The following is a 27,458-nucleotide window of genomic DNA, read 5'->3' as shown; positions in this document are numbered from 1 at the left end:
CCCTCTGGGTTCTTTCTGTTTCTGGTATTTGTCCTTCCTGTCTCTAGCTTCTCAGTCTCCTCCCAAGGTCCCAATCATCTCTCCACATCAGTCTTTCTTTTTTTCATTGTCTGTCTTATACCCTCAATCCCTTGGTCTCTTGTGTCCACTCAGGGCCTAGATTTTCAGATGGCACAGGGCTTTTATCAGGTGGACTATCTCCTTTGCTGTTTCATCTGCTTCATTTTTGTTGCTCTCAAAAACCAAAACAAAGTAAAACACAAAAGAGAATAGATGCATTATGAAATAATATTTATTGTGTCCTGCTGCAATGGAGCCTGTAGTCTCATTTCTCAGGCACTTACAAGGTAAAATTTATGAACCATACTTTATTAATGGACACTTACAAATGCCTGAAATAAAAGATGACTTGTAGAGGGGATACGATATGTTGTTGCAAACATGACACCTAGCTTCTGGAATAGGGTTAGTGGCACTTGCCACTAGTGAGCATAATTTTCACATTCAAATGAATAATGAACTAATCAATAAACTTTTTGTTGAGGAATTGAGGCACTCAGACACAAAACACAAAATTAGGCACTCAGACACAAAACAACTTATTAGCTAGTTGGAGAAAAGAGCTAAGAAATACCATATCTATATAATTATCAGAGAATGTGATAAAAAGCTACTACTCTGTAATCATGTGCCAAATGCTATAAAAGTATAAATAGAGGGCTATATATTTAGCTTTGGACGGGAGGTTTTGAAAGGCCATACAAAGGGGATATTCTGTCTAATCCTTGATGCATGAAAAAGTCAGAGACAGAAAGGAGAGAAGGGCATCCCAGACAGAGGACACAACATGGGCAAAGGCATGGGAGGATTTGGTGGTTGTGTGGGCCCATGATAATTCTGTGTGGCTGGAGCCTAGGGAGCAGGCAGGAGACAGCCTGGAAGGTCTGATGGGTCAGATTGCTAAGGAGTGTGGTTCCCCAGGAAAAACATTTTAGTATGGAAGTGAAGTGATAAGATCCTTGTTTTAGAAAGATTTCTCTTTATGTAATAGCAACCCAGGTAACACGTGATAAAGCAATGATCTGAGGGAGTGAGCATATAGAGGGAAGGTGTGTTAGAGAATTAGACCGATTGAGGGCACATGGCTGAGAAGAGCCATATAGAGAAGTTGGAAGTGACAGGACCTATTCTCTGACTAGATGTAGAGGGATCTGGGGTGACAGGGAGAATGAAGGAGCCAAGGATGAAAAAGTTGTCTGCCTTGGGTAGCTGCTGATTGGTGAAGCAGTGAAGAATCGCAGTTCTGCACCCAGCCCCTGGAGTTGAATCCTGGCTTTTCTATTTACTAGGATGAACTACTGTGACTCAGCCTTAAAGACTTCACCTTTCTGTGACTTGGTTTCCTACTTTGTAAAAAGGAGGATGGTTGTATCTTCTTCAGAAGGCAGATGAGTTTTAATGTTTCTTATGGGCTTTAAATGAGTAAATGTAAAACAAGACAGGGAATAGTACATAGTAGGCACTGGATAAATGTTAATTATTTTGATTATGGTGGATCATTAGCATAGGAAAAACAGAAGGAAAGCAAGTTGGGAGGTCAGAGACAGACCTGTGAGTTCAATTTTGGACACACTAAACTTGAGGTGACTTTTGACATCTATGTAGAGATGATCCATAAACTATTGGAAATACAAGTTGTAAATGAAAGAGTTGAGATTATGAGCATTTAAAGATTCTCTGACAAATAATTTATGAATTATTTGCCTACAACAAGATCTTATAAGAAAAATATTTCTCTTTTGCAAAGATTTGGCCATTTTCCGGTCACAGAATTGATCCATCCCAAACCCAGAGACTCGTACAGGGCTGTTGAGAACTGTCTGGGCAATCATCCAGTAACAGTTAATAATTATCATCTATTCTTTTGTGAATTCCCAAAGTCTGCAAGTCTCTAGAGAATGTATTAGTCATGACTTTGCTTCCTCAAGTCAGAATTCAAGACTTTTTAAATGGTCCTTTGTCAAAATGCATGAACACTTTCATATGTTTTGAAAAATTACAGAGCTCCTCACACTTGGATGGGGGCTTATTTAAGTCTAAACATGCACAGCTGTTTTTTTTAACCACAAAATTGTTTAGCATAATTCTCCAAATTCTTATCTCTTCTTTTGTTTCTGTTATTTTTGTGATTTTTAGTGGTGGAAATTTACGGTTTCTCTCATTTTATATTAACTCATCAGAGTGTTTATGACCTGAAACCCCTGTCTGTCCAAAATGCATATGAAGAGCTCTATCCAACCTTCTTTAATTAAATGGGCATTTTCAACAGAAAAGTTGAGTGGTTATCTAGATAACAATGGAATTAATATATTAATATATTTACTTTGAGCTGCTTTTAGTACCTTAAAATATTAGCATATGCAAGTATTCATTCAATAGATATTTGTGGTCCACCTATTATGTGTCAGGCAAAGTGCCAGGTGTATGTACACCTAAGGCCAAGTGCCAGGTATGCGGAATCCACAGGAGGTAAAAAGGGGCCACATGGCAGAGTACAAGTACGTGGCCCTTGGTGGCAAGAAGTCTTGAGTTCAAATCCTGTCTTCCCAGCTTTCCAACTTTGCCAAGATATTCATTATGTCACCCTTAGAGTTAACTGGAAGAATTAATTTCTACTTTACAGGGCTGTCATGAGTATTGACAACAATGTATGAGGCATCTAGTTTAGTAGTTGGTATACAAAATAAGCCCTCAATGATTCTTACAGGCTCCCTACCTTCAAGGAGCTCTCTATTATTATTATTTATTATTATTATTATTTAAGTATATCCCCTGTTCTCTCAGTCTAACTGGGGAGGCAGATATAGCATCAGGTAAATATACTGTTGTATAATAACAGGGGGAAAAACATTGCATATAACAAAATATATCTGAATAAGGAGGGATGAGAGTTAAAAGTTTGATATACAACATTAATTTTGCATAATACTAGCTGCATTTCTGTTGTAAGAAGCTTATTTCATGTATTTGGATTAGCATCTTCTGATGATTTCAGGCCTAGAAGAACAGCTTATAAAAAAATTCCAGAACTTTGTCATGCACAGGCACATTCCTGTATGAATAACATCTCATTTAATCCCCACATCAACTCTACAAGGTAGGCACTATTATTATCCCCATTTTAAAGATGGACAACCTGAGGTACAGAGAGGTTAAAGTGACTTGCCTAAGGTCACATGACTAAGAAACCAGGATTCAGAACCAGGCACTCTACTGTCAGAGCCCACATTTATGACCACTCATTATACTTCCTCTTATTGTCTTTGTTATTCAAACTTCATTTTTTTTTTCTTTTGAGATGGAGTCTCACTCTCTCACCCAGGCTGGAGTGCAGTGGTGTGATCTCAGCTCACTGCAACCTCTACCTCCCGGGTTCAAGTGATTCTCTTGCCTCAGCTTCCTGAGTGGCTGGGACTACAGACACGCGCCACCATGCCTGGCTAATTTTTTTTTTTTTTTTTTTTTTTTTTTTTTTTTGTATTTTTAGTAGAGACACGGTTTCACAATGTTGGCCAGGCTGGTCTCGAACTCCTTGTGATCCGCCCACCTTGGCCTCCAAAAATTCTAGGATTACAGGCATGAGCCACTGTGCTTGGCCTTCAAGCTTCATTTTACAACTAGTAGAGACTGTCACTAATTATTCTTGAGAAAATTTATACAAATCAACGGAAATTCAGAGAAAAGTTAAACAGAAGAAAAATAATGAGTCTGGAAGAAAATATTGCCCAGCCATTCCTTCTCTCCAGGCAAGACCTAAGACATGCTCTCTGTGGACACAGTCCAAACCTGACAGGCTCCTTCCTGCCTGTGCCCGGTTTCCAAGCTGGCCCAACTAGGCTATTCCCTCATAGCCTGTGTAGTTTAGAGTGTTCTATAGATTTTTTAAAATCATATTTTAAATGAGCTTCACTTTCTGCTTCTAAGAATCATGAGCTGCAACATTCCTCATTTTCTCAGTTGAGTCCCTCAGTAAAGCCCAAGGTGTCTGCGGGCAGAGGGACTGTCCTGACCTACTAGAACTTTCCACCAGAGGGCTCTGTCTCTGAGATTTCCATTTTGATGCACATTTTAAAAAACCGGCACACTTTGGTCTGATACAAGATCCTGTTCCATGATGCTTTGGTTTTATAGACCTCTTGGTCACAGTCTAGTTCATCTGGAAAGTTGTGGAGGGAAAAATAAGATCACATGTATTTTACAGAAGGAAAATCTAAGAACTGAGCCCTAGAGAGAAGGGTGAACAGATAATATGTTCATGAATCAGGAGATTCACAGGCGAGAAACAGTGAGAGGAGAGACAAGAGCAGGGTATTCTAAGCCCAAAGGCCACCTTCAGAATTCCTGGGCTCTGGCTTCATTCCAGGTTTGCTCTTCTGGAAGACCTGACAGATCTAACCTGCTTCCGATTTTTATTTTTGACAATACACACAAGGGCATTAGGACACCAGGAATTTTCCTTGAGTGAGTAATTAGGAGGAGGAAGAGGGTAAGTTAGAGAATAAAGATGTTCAGGAATGAGTCTTCAACGCATCCACAGAGTGAGGAGTGGTTTTATTTTAGGAGAAACGCAGCCTGTTCAGTGTCACTTTGGAGCTCCTCCATCCTTTACGACCAAGCCTCTTTATTCCTTCCTGTACGTCTTTTCTTGGGGTGCTGCGTTTCACCTCCTGACAACTGGTTTGGTGCTTCAGCTGACCTCTTAGTTGGTCTGCCTAACTCTGAAAGTCTTCTCCCTCCAAAATGCCTTTACACTCAGAACAGCCTCTGATGTATGCATCCTGATATTTATTTTATTTTATTTTATTTTTTTTGAGACAGAGTCTCACTCTGTTGCCCAGGCTGGAGTGCAGTAGCAGGATCTCAGCTCACTGCAGCCTCCATCTCCCAGGTTCAAGCGATTCTCCCACCTCAGCCTCCCAAGTAGCTGGAATTACAGGTGTGCACCACCACATCCAGCTAATTTTTTGTATTTTAAGTACAAAAGGGGTTTCACCATGTTGGCCAGGCTCCTCTCATATTCCTGACTTCAAGTGATCCACCCGCCTTGGTCTCCCAAAGAGCTGGGATTACAGGCGTGAGCCACCGTGCCCAGCTGCATCCTGATATTTAATGCTTGCCAGAATTTGATTGCATCATGCTTATTGGCTTCTATCTTTTTTTTTTTTTTTTTTTTTTTTTTTTCGAGATGGAACTTCACTGTGTCTCTCCCAGGCTGGAGTGCAGTGCTGTGATCTCAGCTCACTGCAACCTCCACTTCCTGGGTTCAAGCGATTCTCCTGCCTCAGCCTCCAGAGTAGCTGGGACTACAGATGTGTGCCACCATACCTGGCTAATTTTGTATTTTTAGTAGAGATGGAGTTTCACCATGTTGGCCAGACTAATCTTGAACTTCTGACCTCAGGTAATCAGCCTGCCTTGGCCTCCCAAAGTGTTAGGATTACAGGCGTGAGCCACCACCCCCAGCTGGCTTCTGTCTATCTGTACTTCCCACATGTACAATGTAGTGAGGAAAACAAATAATTAGTTATGCAGTAAGGCAGAATGAGATGAGTTTTAGTGATAGAAGGACCAAAGGGGAAGAAACAGCAGTGTGAAAAGATCCTTGATTAATTTTGACTCCTGATACCAGGGAAAGCTTTACAGAAGAGGTACCATTTGAGGTGGGTGTTGAAGGACATGGAAATGGACATGGGGTGAGGGCACACATTTGGCTGGGGCACTCTGCCACACATAGGCAAGGGACTGTGAGCATGCATCTGGAGAGGTGCTCTGAATACACCCCACTGATCCAGGCCCCTGCTCATTTTTCATGCTTCTCTCACTTGGAGGCCCTCTGTCTTCCTCATTCTCTATCCAAATTTCATCCATCCTTCAAGGCCCAGCTTCAGCCCTGCCCCCTCATAAAGTCTTTTTTGACTGTTCATGCCATTACTTGCAGCTTCAGTTCAGCGTTAACTGTAGTGTCTGTGCTGGAATTGTCTCCTGAGCTACACAAGGACAGACATTATGCACATCTTCTATTTTGGGGCCTTGCAGCTCCTAACATAGTGCTAATGGTAGTTGGTGCTAGATGAGTCTATGGATTCATTTACTGGGACTGATGTCTTTATCTGCTTAAATGCAGCCCGTTTCTGCTGTCCAGCCTAGGACTGTTCATGGGGACTTACGAGTTAGCTGATTATATTTACTAACACATAAGGGAAACACTTCCTCAAATGATCATATAAATGTCCTGCTCAGCTGTGAATGATTCCTCCTCATTGTGGAGAGTTAATGCCTGTGTAAGCTGACTGGTGGACTGTTTGTGGGGGATGCCGGGATGGGGGCATTCTGTCTCAGCTTAAACCCCGTAGTTCTCTGAGCCTTTGGAACTGGGATGAACCCAGTTTCATCATCTGCACCATCATCTCCCCAGTTCCTTCTGGAGAATGACTCTGTTTCTTGCAAGGTCTATTTTGATGGTTGGATTACACCCAGTTCCCCAGAAGTATGAGAAATATAAGCTGGTCAACTCCTTTTGGAGAGCGGGAATACTGGGCATGGCTGCTTCTTCTGCTGAGGCTGCTTGGAGTGATACAGAAGGAAATCTTGGCCAGAAAGAAAATCCTATGAGGTTTCTGAAGTAGCAGTCCAAGGAAAGTGTCCCAGCGGTCTCTAGACTGTACAGAAAGAACATTTTCCAACACTCCATTTGGAGAGTGTGTCTACATGGCTGAGAGCCACAACTCTGACAGAGACCCACACAGCACTGTCATCTGTGTTTGGACTTATTAAGCCTGTCGTGCCCTGCACAAAGATCCCAGACAAAGGGATGACTGTGCTTATATGCAGCCCACATTCTGCTCCCCAAGCCAGGCACTCGGGGGAAGGGCTGCATCTGCCTCAAGCGAAGGGTACCTTTTCCTAATTTGCTCAAGATGCATGGTGGAGGACACGCACCGGGGATCTTCACACATACTGACTATGAGCAGAGCATCTTGGCTGGTGTGCCATGGCCTATTACAGGTGTACAAAATATTGATCCCCTTCTCCCACAGTCACTGGGCAGGGTTGTTACCTCCATTCACAAGAGGCCTCTAGTCATATGCAGCTTCTGGAAGTGAGCAATCTTGATTGCTTATCCCAGTGTGCCATAAAAATATTATTTTCTACATGTGCTATGATGGGAGGAAGTTTGGGAAAACTACACTAGGTAACATGCTTTATCATTCATTCAGAAGGGAGCCATTTCAGGAAGGGTGTGCGTCCATTTTCCATTTAGGCACAAGCTATGCCCAGCAGAAGGTTTCCTGCTTTGCTTACAAGTTGAGATGTAGCAGTTTGCAATCTCCCAGTAAGAGCTAGGCAGAGAAGATCTGGATCCAGGGAACCTGCTAGTATTGGTGGTTGTAACTCAGTTTCCAGAGGGAGAGTTCAGCCCGGCAGCCTAGATCACAATTTCATAGCTTGAAGTCCCAGGAGGTTTACTGTCCCGTGTGCTGGCTTTCCCCATCTGTGCAGGAGAGGAACATGTGAGAAAATGTTAACTGAGAGGGGCTGCTGGGGAACTCCAGTCCTGCAAGTTCCCAGGGGAGTTAAGCAAATGGCACAGGGGGATGCCTTAGATTTGCCTCGTGCTGGGAAAATCTGGGGTAGCAGGGCCTTGTTCTTTGCTGAGTCCCTCGTGTCTGCTCCAGCCACCCCCGATTTGGGAGGCCCTGAGCAATTAACTTCTTAGCCCAGAAAAGAGCAATGAGAGGGAATGGGGGCAGGGCCATATTTGGAATAGATTTTGATTATAGGCTTGAGGCAACATTCAGGTTCAAGCTACCTGCATACCTTGTTCCTAGTTGAGCCCTAGTTTTTTTGTATCCCAATAACTCCACTTTCACATAGACTCACTGCTAGCATCTCCTGTGCTCTAGGCATTTAGAAGGCTGAAAACAATCTTCCCACTGCCTTGAGGAGTCTTAGGTTTTAAATTAAATACTGACCCAATAATTATCATCTAACTTGTCTATAAGAATTTATCTTGAGATGTCACAATCCAGGACTCCATGATTAATCCCTCAAATTTTATCTCCTTCTAAGTTAGGTTACTCTTCTTCCTCCAACTCTCCTTGAGATCCCGGCACAAATATGCTGGGCACCCTGACCCTCACTTCTTGTCTGTCCTTCTCCTTTTCTTCTCCTCTTCTTTCCTCACTCCTCCTCTTCTTTTTCTTTCCCTCCTTCCCTCTCCTGATCACTGAGAAAATAAAGGTCCCTCTATCTGGTTGTCCAGTCCATTTGGCTTATCTTTTCAAGCAAACTGCCCTGTGCTCCAAGTCCTCTTTAAAAGGAAATAGCACCACCCTGCTCGTTGAGCTCATAGATGTCCTCCCTATTGCCTTATAGGATCACTCTTAATTCTTACTCAGTTTAGCTTCCTGCTTGATAGCTCGGCTATTAAACAGGAATACTTAGAAAATATGATTCTTTAAGCAACTCTAAAGCTGTCCTGACTGTAGCCGCAGTGAGGACCTTCAGATAGTGACAATCCCTCCTTAGATCACCAAAAGTTACAGTCCTGTCAGAGGGCTTTGCATATGGTGGAGAAGGACATAAGGCACAGGCATAAGGCACAAGGCACTTGACACTACAAATGGTTGTGCAGGCTGCGTGTGGTAAAAGAGCAGCTGAGGGAGCAAATGAACTGAAAGTCAGCTTCTGCTCCATTTCACCCATCTGGGCATCTGGCATGGGCCTGTGTCTGCTCAGAGGGAAGCACCTGTTTTCTCATTTTCATACCGTGAGCTAGCAGTGACCCCAAGTGTTATACAGGATGGAGTTCCTATACCATAGTCCAGAGGCATAGGGACTTCTGCATTTGAAGGGTGGGATCAGCATCCCAAGTAGGACAACTTGTGGGTGGTCATTGACCTGGGGAGTGGGGCTCTGTACATGGGTGGAAGTATGTATAGACCAAAACCCTAGGCAGTGGGTCCTGAGAACTACAAGGAATACCAGGGGAACCAGCTAGTCCCTGATTGGATGGACTGGGTACACCAGAATGGCTGGAAAAGATAGGAAAACAAGGATAAAAAGCCAGAAAGGGGTTACCTTATCAGCGAACTGCACTTCGGAATAAACTGAATTCACTGGCTCTTCCTTGGAGGGAAGCACCTGTAAAACACACATCTTCCCCTCAGTGAGGGAGCCCAGGCCCAATCTTACAAGTCCCCTTTCCTAATTCTACCCACCATCCTTCTCTGGTCCCACATTTACTAGGTGACCTCCCCCTTGGCCTCAGTTCTGGCTCTGTCCAACTCTGGAGAGGCTTAGGATCGGGAAGGGATAAGGTGGGGGTGAATGGGTAGCAGTTGGACAGGGTCTTGGGGGTGAAAAACCTCAGAGGCCAAGAGGAGGGATACTATGGTTCAGGCTGAGTCCTGCTCAGTCAAGATTTTAGCTTTCCATGGCCTCTATGGATCCAACTGCCCTACCAGTCCAAGCACGGCGCTAGACTGACCAGGCAGACCTCAGTCTCCCCCTTGATTCCATGCAGACTTCAAGGAGGCAGGCTGGTAGGGACACAGGAGAAGGTGATCCAGGGTGGAGGGGAGGGAGGGGCAGGCAGGTAAAGCGGGGGTGGGAGGAGGGGTGTGGAACAGTGACTCTGAGTCTGAGGAAAGCAAGCCGCTACTGCTAGACCAGGAGGGGCATTCAAGGGAACTTGTCTGTCAGTTCTGTTGCCTCGGAGCCCCCTTAGCAACCTGTTCACCACCTTGGTAGTCACATAGCAGCCCTCACCTCACACCAGGAGCTCCTCTGTTGTGTGGCCCCTCTAGGGGGCGTCTTGCTCCTAGTCATGGTTCAACTAACCTGGAGCCAGGCCCACTGTGGGACACTCAGGGCCTCAGCCCATGGAGGCTGCCACGGGGTGACAATGGGTCACGTTCATGTCCTCATAGAAAGATCCGTGGCATCATTTACCTGACATGGTATTTCCTGATTGGAACCTCTGAACTCTTGGCTGTGGCTGCTTTCTAGACAAAAACAGGCAGAGGGCAATGGTGCCCGTGACTCCCTGTCATGGAGATGGTGGCACAGGGGTGTCCATGAATTGCATCAGCTCACCTTGGACTGCAGGATTTCATCATAGATTCTGGACTCTGCTGGCTGGGTGTTCCTTGAAGCCATGACATATGTGTATATGGTTTTCTTTGAGGCAGCATCTGTCTCACAAATAAATATAGACCCACAGTCTGTGAAAGGTGGTTTTTTTTAGAGATGATCTATTCCAATGTTCTCTTTTTAAGATGAAGAAAGGAAGCCACCAGGGGTTAAATGGCTCCCATCCTTTGAAATGGATGCTTGGATCCTCAGAATGTCTCAGGAGTCACTTGGCTGAGGCCTCACCCACAGATCAGTGGGAATTCTCTTCTACTCTAGAGTCCGGATTAGGCCAAAGACAATTTCCCCAACCCCTCCCTGTGTGGGCAGTCAAATGTAGCTCTTCCACCCAGGATCTTCCTTTGTGTCTCTGACACTTACCACTGACTGTCTTGCATGGCTAGTTGACTTTGCATGTCACGGTCTTAGTTTTTTAACTTGATTGATTCTCTGTAGTTATACACTGTTTTACCTTTGGCGCAGACCTTGCTGTAACCATCTCAATGTTAAGCACATAGTAGATGTTCCATGAACATTTATTGCTTGTTTGATTGATTCACAGTCTTTTTGTTTGTTTTTGAGATGGGGTTTCACTCTGTCACCCATGTTGGAGTGCAGTGGTGCACCTCACAGCTCACTGCAACCTCCATCTTCCGGACTCAAGTGATCCTCCCACCTCAACCTCCTGAGTAGCTGGGACCACAAGTATGTGCCACCACACCCAGCAATTTTTTTGTATTTTTGGTAGAGACAGGGTTTCACTATGTTGCCCAGGCTGGTCTTGAACTCCTGAGCTCAGACGATCCACATGCCTTGATCTCCCAAAGTGCTGGGATTGCAGGCATGAGCCACAACACCCTGCCAATTCACACAGTTAATAAGCATTTATTAAGCTCCTTCTATGTGCCAGGCTCTGTGTGACGACCCAGAGAAGAAAAGACAGTAGATAAGTCTTTCCTTTTAAGAATGTATAAGCTAGAAGAGACATTCACGTCAGTGTACTCCTTTGCTTTGGTACTAACACAGAACATTTTAGGGTCAAGGTGAAAAAAAATGGCCAGAATTTTGGGCCTTCATAATCCAGGGCACCAATACACCAACAAATAACAGATCTGAGCTGAGCAGTATTACAGGGCTCCAACATTCAGAGTTTAGTTCCATCCCATATTTGGTGAGTATGAGACAAATGGAGTGCTCTCTCTTGTCTCATTTATAGATGCAAAGAATATCCCTTTTCTCTTTCCAAGAGGCAGTGAGGAATTGAAGACGTTATCTCTTTGAGGGACCTTGCAGATCACCCGTGGCTCAAGCAGGCTGTCCCTTCTCCCCATTGTGAGGCCATTTGAATATGGCACATGTCATAAATCCCCTTCCCTCTAGAATGCCTCCTCTGTACCATGCCCCAGGCCCATCAGTTATCAGTATACTAGTTAACATTTATCAAGTACTTACTATGTACTGGGAATTGGGTCAAGTATTTTGTATTTCTAATTCCATTTATCTAATTCCACAAGTATATGCAGCACACCTTATTACTATGAATATTCTACAACTGAGGAAATGGAAGCTTATAATGATAAAATAACTGGTAGCTGATAAATGGTCAAGCTGGGACTTTCACCCCCAGACTGACTGCAAAGCACATGCTTAGTCTTAACCACTCTGTTGTGAGCTCCCCATCCCTTCCAATTATTATTCAAGGAACTTTGTGGCTGAGAACTTACAAGGGTTCTTAGTGAAGGTGTTCAAGCAGGAACCTGAGGAGTCAGACCCAAAGGAGACTCAGGAACATGGAAGCAGAAGTTCCATGTTTTTTATTGTGATTGGTGGGAAAAGGAAGTTCTTGGGCAGACATGGGTGAATAGGAGGGTATAATGATTCATTGAGGGTCTAAGATCAGGTTTTCTGAATTGAGAATGGCACAACTACAGAATGATCCAGAGCGATTCAGAGGGATCTAGTGACAACCATGGAGTACAGGATTAGTACATGTTTCTCAATGACTCTCCAATAGTCATTATCAAAATACAATGAAATTGGAAGTGACCCTGGAGATCCTCTAGTCTAAACATTTCACACGTGAGGGCACTGAGTTGGAGAGGTGAACACACTTGTACAGTGAAGCACAGCTTGTTCATGTAGGTACTAAGCTTGAACCCATGTTCTGGGCCCACCAGATACTGGTGATCTCAGGAATGGATTCTGAAGACCACTCAGGGTAATGCCATACCATCCTCAGAGCCATCATTCTGGGAGGTGGTGGGGTAGGGATTGGAAGAAGGCAGATTCCCTGGAACAATGGATCTTTCGGCCAAACCTTGGATAAATGGCTTCAGTCCCAAGAGGAGAGAAGGTGAGTTTCCACATTTTACTTTCTGGGAAAATCCTACCTTGTCTTCTCTTGAACAAACGGAACAAAAACACTGAAGACAGAATGACAACAAGCAGAAAGAACATAGCCAGCACACTCAGCAATCCGGTGTGGCGAATACGGAGGCCCATTGCGATGTCTGAAAATAGAAGATGCAGTGAGTCTTGATTCTCAGGAAATAGGCCCAAGAGGCTGGGCAGGTTTGTCCACAGTCAGGGGCATTATGAAAATTGGGTGCCCTCCAAAGGAGTGCCAAAGCTCCTAGGGAAACTAAACTTTCGCTATGAAAAGCCAGGATGAGAAATTGAATCAGAGTTGATCAGGGGCTGCCACAGAACACCCAGAAATGTCTAGCATCTCTCAGAAGGCTTTGGCCTCTTTCCCAGTGGGCTTCTTGGGAGGTGATGCCCTCAGTGACCAGGCCAAATTTAAAGGAAGCACATTTCCCTAGAGAATGTGGCCCACATTCAGACCTTGCAGCTCCTCAGAGTGATCTCCGAGACTCACCAGGAGAGATGGGCAGAGCTGGTTACCTGCACAGAGCTGCCGGGCGGAGATAGAGTCAGAATTGTTGCTGACAGGGTTCTGGGCTGTACACGTGTAAGTCAGCTCTTGCTCCTCAGGAGTCTGGAAGATTTGAAGGACATTACCCTCTTCTCCCAGGGGACTCCAATTGTACGTCACATTCTTTTCTTCTTTCTCTACAGAGCATGTCAGTGTGACATTACAGGTGCTGTTCACAGATGCCATTAAACTCTGTGTAATTTTTGGTTTCCCAAGTCGACCTATGAGGGGCAAACATATGAGCCAATGGTGAGCTGGAGCTGGCTTGTACTAGTTTGTGGGAGCCAATTGTTAAATTCTCAGAAATTTGCAAGCCATCATTAAAAATTAAATTATAAAAACTTATAATTAAATAAATTATGTTAAAAATAAAGGTAATAAATACTCAAAACTCATCACTTTCTAATCTTTTTTTGACATTTTCCTACTGTCTATGCTCTTGAGGTTATCTACATCTATTGTATCTGTCCTTTGTTAATGGAGTATCTGTCTTTCCAACTCTGCATGTCTTAAAATCAGCTGTGGTAGGAGTATTTGCCCCACAGAAATTTGCAATTGCTATAAGCTAGGGCTTGATTTACTGTTTTGATGATTGTTGCTCTAGACTTAAGATAGCAATGGATGAATGAAGATTAAACTTAAAAGTGTATAATATCTGTAGCCATTACACTGTGAGTAGCACAAAAAATAGGAAGTATTCTGGTGTTTGGAAACCATTATGCAACTCAGCAAAGAAGTCACTCATGTCATTGATAAACAAATGAAGCTCCAATATGTATGTCTTTGTTGAATCACTTTTTTTCTTATTATTTAACTGAAATGAAAGTATCAACCAATGTTCATGTTGGAACTATACTCACACATCAATTACAACTATAGGCTGGTTAGGGATATAAATGCTTAGCAAAAATCAATGAAAGCAATCTGTGAGAATAATTGGAATTTATCCTGTAGTGCCCTCTAAGCAAAATAAATTCTATATGGAATTTACAATAAAGACTATTGTATATTTTATTATCATTAATGAATCTGTGTCTATATACATCCTTCAAGTCAATAAAATTTGTACTAAACATAAATTATATATATGAATATACACACCCAATTAAAAGCTAATTGAACATTTCTCAGCACACCACTGCATGAAATAATTTTTCTATTTTTTAATTTTTTTATTTTTTGAGACAGAGTCTCGCTCTGTCACCCAGGCTGGAGTGCAGTGGCATGATCTCGGTTCACTGCAATCTCCGCCTCCTGGGTTCATGCCATTCTCTTGCCTCAGCATCCTGAGTAACTGGGACTTCAGGCGTCTGCCACCACACCTGGCTAATTATGTTTTTGTATTTTTAGTAGAGACGGGGTTTCACCATGTTAGCCAGGATGGTCTCGATCTCCTGATCTCGTGATCCACCCTCCTTGGCCCCCCAAAGTACTGGGACGACAGGCATGAGCCACTGCACCTGGCCGAAATAATCTTTACTTTTTTTTTTGGTTCTGTTTTCTGATGTATGTATATTTTCTTTTTCTTTTTTTTAACTATCTGTGATGGAAAGCTATAATTTCTTTAAAAGTTCATTAAAAATGTTTTTACTAAAGCAATCAAAAAGTAAACTATAAAAGTTGAAGGGTAGTAAAGGGTTACTAAGGAACAATAATATTTCAGTTTAAGTGGTAGCTAGGAATGGAGCTGGCATGGAGAAGGGTAAGGTTTTTTCTTTTACCAGGAATAAGAAAATGACGACATTTGCAGTTAATAAGTTCAGCGCCCTCTCAGCAAAGTTGCTGTGGTGAGGTTTGTTTCTTCCACTGTAGCTATGTGAGGAAGGGAATAGAGGAGTCAGAAAGAACTGGTGCAAAACTTTCTAATTAGGGTGGGTCTAGAAAGGCAATAAATTCAGAAGTGTAGACACAAGATATAAGAACCATTATCTTGTGTTTGTGAAGGAGCACAACATGAGCAGTAAGAAGCTGTAAAAATGTTTGATTCCAAGCTAGCCAAACATTCTGGTCCTAACAATCTTTTAGAGGGATCTATTCCATATTAGAATTAGTGATGACTTGGAGCAAACCCAAAACAAGTTTGGGGAAAAGACCTGGATTAAATATAATAGTGATTGATATGATATCAATTAGTGGAAAGTGAATCAAATTTTGTGTGTGTGCATGTGTGTTTCTTTAGAAATTTGATTTACAAAAATGCCTAGGCAGTGCTTGATATTTACCAATTTTTAGAAAGATTTTTGGGGGTTGGTGTTGAGATAGGGGATAGTGGTGAAGAAGAGGATCCCATCTCACTTTTCTCAGCAGGAACAGTGGTGTTACCTGCACAAAGATGCTGGGAAGAGAAAGTCAGAGTCATGGCTGACAGATCTTCATCCTCCCAAGCCAAGAGTGTGGAAGCCACTGGAGACCTGGTTCAGAATCCAGGCTCCACTGCTCTCTAGCTATGGATAATGGAGAATGTATACAGCTTCATGGAGCTTCAGCTCCCTTATTTATAACATGAGAACAAATTTTTTTTTCCCTAAATAGGATTGTTGTGGGGATTAAATGAGCTTTTGAAGATAAAGATTATTCTAATTACCTATTTACTTATCTATCATCTATCTGTCTGTCTATGCTGGTATGCACATTAATTATCTATGGAAGACACAGAATAAGCTGGCTACAGCCGCTGCCTCTGAGAAGAGAGAGTTATATCTCATTGTATTATCTTTTGCTCTTTTTGTGCATGTTACAGTGCTTGAATATGTATAATGTATATATTTTAAAAATAGATAGTAGAATGCCAAACACATATACGGTGTTCAATAAATGTTAGTTTTCTTCTCTTTATTTTCCCAACTAACTACCCGTGAGGTACAGATTTTATTGTACATACAGTACGTCTTTCTTTAAAATATTACTGCACTCTGTCCTAATTGTAGGTGGTAGAAGACTTTCTGAAGATTGGGTAGGCAAAATTAAACATATAAAGGGATTAAAAATAAATATCTTAAAATTGAATGCCATCTTTATTTTCTCAGCCAAAATTCTTGAATGAGTTAAATATTTTCTAAAGGGTTGACATTTGGGTATGGCTCTTTGACTACATTATTCAAGCTTAATGCAGAGCCTTCTTCATCTAGGAAGTCCTTCATAATGAGATTTTTTTAAAGGGATAAAGATTAAAAAATTAATGATTACTAGTTATTGAGCATTTACTTTAAGGCATGCACTACACTAGGAGCTCAACTACCGTTATCTCATTTAATACCATCAATTACAATCTACATTCTATAAGTGAGGAAACTTTGGGCCAGAGAGGTTAAACAACTTGCCCAAGATCATACAACTGACAAAGTATGCCTAATCCCAACATTAATGTTCTTTCCACTATGCTGTCCATCTAGATAGAATCTGATTCAATCATCTTACATTAATCGAACATTCACAATTGCTAAGCACTGTGAAACCTAGGAAAATTACTATTCATTCATTCTTTTTCAACAAATACTTCTGGAGCAGCCACTATGTACCTGATGATGTAGGTGCTGGGAATACAGTGATAAACAATATACAAAGTCCCTGCCTTTATGGAACTTGCATTTTGGTGGGTGACCTATATACCTGAATTGCATCTGTCACAACATGGATTAGCCACATTTCTGTGTTTTTCTGCAATGAGGCAGATGAACAGAGAAATCTTTGAGAAATGGCCAAGGTGTTCTCTATGCTAGAAACTAGTATTGCCCAAAAGAAATGTAATGTGGGTCACTTATGTAATTTTAAATTTTCTAATAATCACATTTCAAAAGTGAAAATAAGCATGTAATATTAATTTAAATTATGCATTATATTTAACCCAATATAACAAAAATTTCATTTCCCTAATATGAAAATTATTGGGGAGGGTGCGTCTGCCATCTCTGCGGTTCAGTAGCTTCAGCCATTACAGCCTACCAGCTTTGGAGAGTTCAAATGATCCGGAGGAGGTAGGGTCCCCTACAACGGAGCACAGTTGCTTTGCCAGATCAGACTGCTCCTTTACTCTCACTGGGTGGGACCTCCCTGCAGGGGCTTCAGCTACTCTAGCCAGGGTTATACAGATGGAGCTTTGAATTCTCCCTGGGACAGAGCTCCTGTGGGGAGGGGCAGCCACCATCTCTGCCATTCAGTCAACTCAGCTGTTCCAGCCTGCTGGCTTTGGAGAGTTCATACAGTCTGGACAAGGAAGGGACCCTCCAATGGAGCACACCTGCTCCACCAAAAAGCAGCCAGACTGATTATTTATGTGGCTCCCTGATCCTGTTCCTCCTGACTGGTTGAGACCTCCCAACAGGGATCCCTAGCCGCCTCCTACAGATGTATTCAGGCTGGCAATAGGTCAGTACACCCCTGGGATGGAGCTTCCAGAAAAAAGAGCAGGCTGCCATCTTTGCTATTTTGAAGACTTCACTGGTGATACCTCCAGGTACAGGAAAAACTGAGGCGATTAGGGTCTGGAGTGGACCCTCAGCAAACTGCAACAGCCCCACAGAAGAGTGACCTGACTGTTGAAAGAAAAACCAACAAACAGAAAACAACAGCATCAACAAAAAAGACCTCAGCAAAACCCCATTCGAAGGTCAGTGACCTCAAAGATCAAAGGTAGATAAGCCCACAAAGAAAATAAAGAATTAATGCAAAAATGCTGAAAACTCAAAAAGCCAGGATGCCTTTTCTTCTCCAAATGACCACAATACCTCTCCAGCAAAAGCACAGAACTGGGCTGAGGCTGAGATGGCTGAATTGACAGAAGTAGGTTTCAGAAGGTGGGTAATAACAAACTTTGCTGAGCTAAAGGAGCATGTTCTAACTCAATCCTAAGAAGATAAGAATTATAAGATAATACAGGAGCCGATAGTCAGAATAGCCAGTTTAGAAAGGAACATAACTGACCTGATGGAGCTGAAAACCACAACACGAAATACTGATCACAAGTATCAATAACAGAATAGACCAAGTGGAGGAAAGAATCATAGAACTTGAAGACTATCTTTCTGAAATAAGACAGGCAGACAAGAAAAAAGAAAAAAGAATGAAAAGGAAAGAACAAAACCTCCAAGACATATGGAGTTATGTAAAGAGACCAAACCTATGACCAATTGGGGTACCTGAAAGAGATGGGGAGAATGGAACCAAGTTGGAAAATATACTCAAGATATCTTCCAGGAGAACTTCCCCAGCCTGGCAAGACAAGCCAACATTCAGATTCAGGAAATGCAGAGAACACAAGTGAGATACTCCATGAGAAAATCAACCCCAGCACACATAATCATCAGATTTTCCAAGGTTGAAATGAAAGAAAAAAATGTTAAGGGAGAGAGAAAGTCCAGTCACCTACAAAGGGAAGCACATCATACAAATAGTGGACTTCTCAGTAGAAACTCTACAAGCCAGAAGAGATTGGAGGCCAATAGCCAACATTATTTAAGAAAAGCATTTTCGGGGTGGAGCAAGATGGCCGAATAGGAACAGCTCCAGTCTCCAACTCCCAGCGCGAGCGACACAGAAGACCGGTGATTTCTGCATTTTCAACTGAGGTACTGGGTTCATCTCACTGGGGAGTGCCGGACGATCGGTGCTGGTCAGCTGCTGCAGCCCGACCAGCGAGAGCTGAAGCAGGGCGAGGCATCGCCTCACCTGGGAAGCACAAGGGGGAAGGGAATCCCTTTTCCTAGCCAGGGGAACTGAGACACACAACACCTGGAAAATCGGGTAACTCCCACCCCAATACTGCGCTTTAAGCAAACTGGCACACCAGGAGATCATATCCCACACCTGGCCGGGAGGGTCCCACACCCACGGAGCCTCCCTCATTGCTAGCACAGCAGTCTGTGATCTACCGGCAAGGCAGCAGCGAGGCTGGGGGAGGGGCGCCCGCCATTGCTGAGGCTTAAGTAGGTAAACAAAGTTGCTGGGAAGCTCGAACTGGGTGGAGCTCACAGCAGCTCAAGGAAACCTGCCTGTCTCTGTAGACTCCACCTCTGGGGACAGGGCAATAACAAACACAGCCGAAACCTCTGCAGACGCAAACGACTCTGTCTGACAGCTTTGAAGAGAGCAGTGGATCTCCCAACACGGAGGTTGAGATCTGAGAAGGGACAGACTCCCTGCTCAAGTGGGTCCCTGACCCCTGAATAGCCTAACTGGGAGACATCCCCCACTAGGGGCAGTCTGACACCCCACACCTCACAGGGTGGAGTACACCCCTGAGAGGAAGCTTCCAAAGCAAGAATCAGACAGGTACACTCGCTGTTCAGAAATATTCTATCTTCTGCAGCCTCTGCTGCTGATACCCAGGCAAACAGGGTCTGGAGTGGACCTCAAGCAATCTCCAACAGACCTACAGCTGAGGGTCCTGACTGGTAGAAGGAAAACTATCAAACAGGAAGGACACCTCCACCAAAACCCCATCAGTACATCACCATCATCAAAGACCAGAGGCAGATAAAACCACAAAGATGGGGAAAAAGCAGGGCAGAAAAGCTGGAAATTCAAAAAATAAGAGCGCATCTCCCCCGGCAAAGGAGCGCAGCTCATCGCCAGCAATGGATCAAAGCTGGACGGAGAATGACTTTGAAGAGATGAGAGAAGAAGGCTTCAGTCCATCAAATTTCTCAGAGCTAAAGGAGGAATTACGTACCCAGCGCAAAGAAACTAAAAATCTTGAAAAAAAAGTGGAAGAATTGATGGCTAGAGTAATTAATGCAGAGAAGGTCCTAAACGAAATGAAAGAGATGAAAACCATGACACGAGAAATACGTGACAAATGCACAAGCTTCAGTAACTGACTCGATCAACTGGAAGAAAGAGTATCTGCGATTGAGGATCAAATGAATGAAATGAAGCGAGAAGAGAAACCAAAAGAAAAAAGAAGAAAAAGAAATGAACAAAGCCTGCAAGAAGTATGGGATTATGTAAAAAGACCAAATCTACGTCTGATTGGGGTGCCTGAAAGTGAGGGGGAAAATGGAACCAAGTTGGAAAACACTCTTCAGGATATCATCCAGGAGAACTTCCCCAACCTAGTAGGGCAGGCCAACATTCAAATCCAGGAAATACAGAGAACGCCACAAAGATACTCCTCGAGAAGAGCAACTCCAAGACACATAATTGCCAGATTCACCAAAGTTGAAATGAAGGAAAAAATCTTAAGGGCAGCCAGAGAGAAAGGTCGGGTTACCCACAAAGGGAAGCCCATCAGACTAACAGCAGATCTCTCGGCAGAAACTCTACAAGCCAGAAGAGAGTGGGGGCCAATATTCAACATTCTTAAAGAAAAGAATTTTAAACCCAGAATTTCATATCCAGCCAAACTAAGTTTCATAAGTGAAGGAGAAATAAAATCCTTTACAGATAAGCAAATGCTTAGAGATTTTGTCACCACTAGGCCTGCCTTACAAGAGACCCTGAAGGAAGCACTAAACATGGAAAGGAACAACCGGTACCAGCCATTGCAAAAACATGCCAAAATGTAAAGACCATCGAGGCTAGGAAGAAACTGCATCAACTAAAGAGCAAAATAACCAGTTAATATCATAATGGCAGGATCAAGTTCACACATAACAATATTAACCTTAAATGTAAATGGACTAAATGCTCCAATTAAAAGACACAGACTGGCAAACTGGATAAAGAGTCAAGACCCATCAGTCTGCTGTATTCAGGAGACCCATCTCACATGCAGAGACATACATAGGCTCAAAATAAAGGGATGGAGGAAGATTTACCAAGCAAATGGAGAACAAAAAAAGCAGGGGTTGCAATCCTAGTCTCTGATAAAACAGACTTTAAACCATCAAAGATCAAAAGAGACAAAGAAGGCCATTACATAATGGTAAAGGGATCAATTCAACAGGAAGAGCTAACTATCCTAAATATATATGCACCCAATACAGGAGCACCCAGATTCATCAAGCAAGTCCTTAGAGACTTACAAAGAGACTTAGACTCCCATACAATAATAATGGGAGACTTCAACACTCCACTGTCAACATTAGACAGATCAACGAGACAGAAAGTTAACAAGGATATCCAGCAATTGAACTCATCTCTGCAGCAAGCAGACCTAATAGACATCTATAGAACTCTCCACCCCAAATCAACAGAATATACATTCTTCTCAGCACCACATCGTACTTACTCCAAAATTGACCACGTAATTGGAAGTAAAGCACTCCTCAGCAAATGTACAAGAACAGAAATTATAACAAACTGTCTCTCAGACCACACTGCAATCAAACTAGAACTCAGGACTAAGAAACTCAATCAAAACTGCTCAACTACATGGAAACTGAACAACCTGCTCCTGAATGACTACTGGGTACATAACGAAATGAAGGCAGAAATAAAGATGTTCTTTGAAACCAATGAGAACAAAGATACAACATACCAGAATCTCTGGGACACATAAAGCAGTGTGTAGAGGGAAATTTATAGCACTAAGTGCCCACAAGAGAAAGCAGGAAAGATCTAAAATTGACACTCTAACATTGCAATTAAAAGAACTAGAGAAGCAAGAGCAAACACATTCGAAAGCTAGCAGAAGGCTAGAAATAACTAAGATCAGAGCAGAACTGAAGGAGATAGAGACACAAAAAACCCTCCAAAAAATCAATGAATCCAGGAGTTGGTTTTTTGAAAAGATCAACAAAATTGACAGACCACTAGCAAGACTAATAAAGAAGAAAAGAGAGAAGAATCAAATCGACGCAATTAAAAATGATAAAGGGGATATCACCACCGACCCCACAGAAATACAAACTACCATCAGAGAATACTATAAACACCTCTACGCAAATAAACTGGAAAATCTAGAAGAAATGGATAATTTCCTGGACACTTACACTCTTCCAAGACTAAACCAGGAAGAAGTTGAATCCCTGAATAGACCAATAGCAGGCTCTGAAATTGAGGCAATAATTAATAGCCTACCAACCAAAAAAAGTCCAGGACCAGATGGATTCACAGCTGAATTCTACCAGAGGTACAAGGAGGAGTTGGTACCATTCCTTCTGAAACTATTCCAATCAATAGAAAAAGAGGGAATCCTCCCTAACTCATTTTATGAGGCCAACATCATCCTGATACCAAAGCCTGGCAGAGACACAACAGAAAAAGAGAATTTTAGACCAATATCCCTGATGAACATCGATGCAAAAATCCTCAATAAAATACTGGCAAACCGGATTCAGCAACACATCAAAAAGCTTATCCACCATGATCAAGTGGGCTTCATCCCTGGGATGCAAGGCTGGTTCAACATTCGCAAATCAATAAACATAATCCAGCATATAAACAGAACCAAAGACAAGAACCACATGATTATCTCAATTGATGCAGAAAAGGCTTTTGACAAAATTCAACAGCCCTTCATGCTAAAAACGCTCAATAAATTCGGTATTGATGGAACGTACCTCAAAATAATAAGAGCTATTTATGACAAACCCACAGCCAATATCATACTGAATGGGCGAAAACTGGAAAAATTCCCTTTGAAAACTGGCACAAGACAGGGATGCCCTCTCTCACCACTCCTATTCAACATAGTGTTGGAAGTTCTGGCTAGGGCAATCAGGCAAGAGAAAGAAATCAAGGGTATTCAGTTAGGAAAAGAAGAAGTCAAACTGTCCCTGTATGCAGATGACATGATTGTATATTTAGAAAACCCCATTGTCTCAGCCCAAAATCTCCTTAAGCTGATAAGCAACTTCAGCAAAGTCTCAGGATACAAAATTAATGTGCAAAAATCACAAGCATTCTTATACACCAGTAACAGACAAACAGAGAGCCAAATCAGGAATGAACTTCCTTTCACAATTGCTTCAAAGAGAATCAAATACCTAGGAATCCAACTTACAAGGGATGTAAAGGACCTCTTCAAGGAGAACTACAAACCACTGCTGAGTGAAATAAAAGAGGACACAAACAAATGGAAGAACATACCATGCTCATGGATAGGAAGAATCAATATCGTGAAAATGGCCATACTGCCCAAGGTAATTTATAGATTCAATGCCATTCCCATCAAGCTACCAATGAGTTTCTTCACAGAATTGGAAAAAACTGCTTTAAAGTTCATATGGAACCAAAAAAGAGCCCGCATCTCCAAGACAATCCTAAGTCAAAAGAACAAAGCTGGAGGCATCACGCTACCTGACTTCAAACTATACTACAAGGCTACAGTAACCAAAACAGCATGGTACTGGTACCAAAACAGAGATATAGACCAATGGAACAGAACAGAGTCCTCAGAAATAATACCACACATCTACAGCCATCTGATCTTTGACAAACCTGAGAGAAACAAGAAATGAGGAAAGGATTCCCTATTTAATAAATGGTGCTGGGAAAATTGGCTAGCCATAAGTAGAAAGCTGAAACTGGATCCTTTCCTTACTCCTTATACGAAAATTAATTCAAGATGGATTAGAGACTTAAATGTTAGACCTAATACCATAAAAATCCTAGAGAAAAACCTAGGTAGTACCATTCAGGACATAGGCATGGGCAAAGACTTCATGTCTAAAACACCAAAAGCAACGGCAGCAAAAGCCAAAATTGACAAATGGGATCTCATTAAACTAAAGAGCTTCTGCACAGCAAAAGAAACTACCATCAGAGTGAACAGGCAACCTACAGAAGGGGAGAAAATTTTTGCAATCTACTCATCTGACAAAGGGCTAATATCCAGAACCTACAAAGAACTCAAACAAATTTACAAAAAAAAAACAAACAACCCCATCAAAAAGTGGGCAAAGGATATGAACAGACATTTCTCAAAAGAAGACATTCATACAGCCAACAGACACATGAAAAAATGCTCATCATCACTCACCATCAGAGAAATGCAAATCAAAACCACAATGAGATACCATCTCACACCAGTTAGAATGGCGATCATTAAAAAGTCAGGAAACAACAGGTGCTGGAGAGGATGTGGAGAAATAGGAACACTTTTACACTGTTGGTGGGATTGTAAACTAGTTCAACCATTATAGAAAACAGTATGGCGATTCCTCAAGGATCTAGAACTAGATGTACCATATGACCCAGCCATCCCATTACTGGGTATATACCCAAAGGATTATAAATTATGCTGCTATAAAGACACATGCACTCGTATGTTTATTGCAGCACTATTCACAATAGCAAAGACTTGGTATGAACCCAAATGTCCATCAGTGACAGATTGGATTAAGAAAATGTGGCACATATACACCATGGAATACTATGCAGCCATCAAAAAGGATGAGTTTGTGTCCTTTGTAGGGACATGGATGCAGCTGGAAACCATCATTCTTAGCAAACTATCACAAGAACAGAAAACCAAACACCGCATGTTCTCACTCATAGGTGGGAACTGAACAATGAGATCACTTGGACTCAGGAAGGGGAACATCACACACAGGGGCCTGTCATGGGGAGGGGGGAGGGGGGAGGGATTGCATTGGGATTTATACCTGATGTAAATGACAAGTTGATGGGTGCAGCACACCAACATGGCACAAGTATACATATGTAGAAAACCTGCACATTATGCACATGTACCCTACAACTTAAAGTATAATAATAATAAATAAATAAATAAATAAATAAATAAATAAATAAATAGAAAAGCATTTTCAACCCAGAATTTCATATCTGGCCAAACTAAGCTTCTTACGTGAAGAAGAAAGAAAATCCTTTTCAGACAAGCAAATGCTGAAGGAATTTGCTACCACCAGGCCTGCCTTGCAAGAGCTCCTGAAGGAGGCACTAAATAAGGAAAGGGAAAATAGGTGCCAGCCACTACAAAAACACAGTGAAGTACGCAGACCAGTGACACTATGAAGCAACTATATAAACAAGTCTGCAAAATAACCAGCTAGCATCATGATGACAGGATCAAATTCACACATAACAATACTAACCTTAAGTGTAAATGCGCTAAATGCCCCCAGTTAAAAATCACAGAATGGCAAGCTGGTATGCTGAGACCTATCTGTGTGCTGTCTTCAAGAGACCCATCTCACATGCAAAGACACACACAGGCTCAAAATAAAGGGATAGGGAAAAATTTACCAGGCAAATGGAAAACAGAAAAAGCAGGGGTTACAATCCTAGTTTCTGACAAAATAGACTTTCAAGTAACAAAGATAAAAAAAGACAAAGGAGGACATTACATGATGGTAAAGGGTTTAATTAAACAAGAAGAGCTAACTATCCTAAATATATATGCAAACAATACAGGAGCACTCAAATCTATAAAGCAAGTTCTTCGAGATCTACAAAAAGACTTAGACTCCCACACAATAATAGTGGGAGAGTTAAACACCCTACTGACCATATTAGACCATTGAGACAGAAAATTGACAAAGATATTCAGAACCTAAACTCAGCTCTGGATCAAGTGGACCTGTAGACCTCTACAGAACTCTCTAGCCAAATTCCATAGAATATATATTTTTCTCACCAACACATGCACTTACTCTAAAATTGATCACATAATAGGAAGTAAAACACTCCTCAGCAAATGCAAAAGACCTGAAATCATTCAGGGAAACTGTCTCTCAGATCATAGCACAATCAAATTAGAGCTCAAAATTAAGAAATTCGCTCATAGCCACACAACTACATGGAAATTGAACAATCTGCTCCTGAATGACTCTTGGGTAAACAATGAAATTAAGGCAGAAATCAAGTTCTTTGAAACTAATGAGAACAAAGAGACAATGTACCAGAATCTCTGCAAGGCAGGCTAAGGAGTGTTAAGAGGGAAACTTACATCTCTAAATGCCCACATCAAAAAGCTAGAAAGATCTCAAGTTAACAACCTAACATCACAACTAAAAGAACTATAGAACCAAGAGCAAACAAACCCCAAAGTTAGCAGATGACGAGAAACAACAAAGATCAGGGCTGAACTGAGGGAGAGAGAGACACAAAAAAACCCTTCAAAAAATCAAAAAATCCGGAAGTTGGCTTTTTGAAAAAATGAAAAATAGATAGACTGCTAGCTAGACTAATAAAGAAGAAAAGAGAGAAGAATCAAATAAATGCAATACAAAATGATACAGGGGATATCACCACTGACCCCAAAGCAATACAAATAACCATCAGAGAATACTATAAATATCTCTATGCACATAAACTAGAAAATATAGAAGAAATGGATAAATTCCTGGACACATACACCCTCCCAAGACTGAGCCAGGAAGAAGTTGAATTTTTGAACACACCAATAACAAGTTCTGAAATTGAGGCAGTAATAAATAGCCTACCAACCAAAAACAAAACAAAACAAAACAAAACAAAAACCCAGGACCAGACAGATTCACAGCTGAGTTCTACCAGAGGTACAAAGAAGAGCTGGCATCATTTCTACTAAAATTATTCCAAAAAATTGAAAAGGAGGCACTCCTCCCTAACTCATCCTGATACCAAACCTGGTAGAGATAAGACCAAAAAAGGAAACCTCAGGCCAATATCCTTAATGAACACTGATGCAAAAATCCTCAGTAAAATGCTGGCAAACCAAAACCAGCAGCACATCATAAAGCTTATCCACCATGATCAAGCTGACTTCATCTCCAGGATGTAAGGTTGGTTCAACATACCCAAATCAGTAACTGTGATTCATCACATAAATAGTACTGAAGACAAAACCCACAGATTATCTCAACAGAGGCAGAAATAGCCTTCAATAAAATTCAACATCCCTTCATGTTAAACACTCTCCATAACTTAGATATTGAAGGAACATACCTCAAAATAATAAGAGCCACGTATGACAAACCCACGTCAATATCATGCTGAATGGGCAAAAGCAGGAAGCATTCCCTGTGAAAACTGGCACAAGACAAGAATGCCCTCTTTCATCACTCCTATTCAACATAGTATTGAAAGTTCTGGCAAAAGCAATCAGGCAAGAGAAAGAAATAAAGGATATTAAAATAGGGAGAGAGGAAGTCAAACTGTCTCCGTTTGCAGATGACATGATCCTATATCTAGAAAACCCCATCATCTCAGGCCAATAGCTTCTTAAGCTGATAAACAACTTTAGCAATCCTCAAGGATACAAAAATCAATGGGCAAAAATCACTAGCATTCCTATACACCAACAACAGGCAAGCAGAGATCATGAATGAACTCCCATTCACAACTGCTACAAAAAGATTAATATGCCTAGGAATACAGCTAACAAGGAAAGTGAAGGACCTCTTCAATGGGAACTACAAACCACTGCTCAAAGAAATCAGAGAGGACACAAATAAGTGGAAACACATTCCATGCTCATGGATAGGAAGAATCAATATCATGAAAA

At 41.9% G+C, this 27,458-nt stretch overlaps 1 protein-coding gene across 3 annotated transcripts in view; it reads right to left on the bottom strand.

The window, feature by feature from the left end:
- Positions 1-274: 274 nt before the first annotated feature.
- CD84 (CD84 molecule) overlaps positions 275-27,458 on the bottom strand; it is a 44,293-nt gene continuing 17,109 nt past the window's right edge. For 2 of the 3 annotated variants that reach the window (XM_050758935.1, XM_050758944.1), the window contains exons 3-7: positions 13,099-13,350; positions 12,585-12,704; positions 10,159-10,256; positions 9,142-9,204; positions 275-7,552 (exon numbers count right to left, since the gene is read on the bottom strand). In XM_050758935.1, coding sequence (XP_050614892.1) covers positions 7,487-7,552; positions 9,142-9,204; positions 10,159-10,256; positions 12,585-12,704; positions 13,099-13,350 — 599 coding nt within the window. In that variant the 3' untranslated portion in view covers positions 275-7,486. Of the gene's footprint in view, positions 7,553-9,141; positions 9,205-9,903; positions 10,068-10,158; positions 10,257-12,584; positions 12,705-13,098; positions 13,351-27,458 lie in introns of those variants that run through there. The other variant, XR_007719425.1, reaches the window with a different exon arrangement.

The sequence above is a fragment of the Macaca thibetana genome, chromosome 1 (genome assembly GCF_024542745.1).
Source record: "Macaca thibetana thibetana isolate TM-01 chromosome 1, ASM2454274v1, whole genome shotgun sequence".
Classification (NCBI taxonomy): Eukaryota; Metazoa; Chordata; class Mammalia; order Primates; family Cercopithecidae; genus Macaca; species Macaca thibetana.
This window is presented reverse-complemented; position numbering and strand designations above follow the sequence as displayed.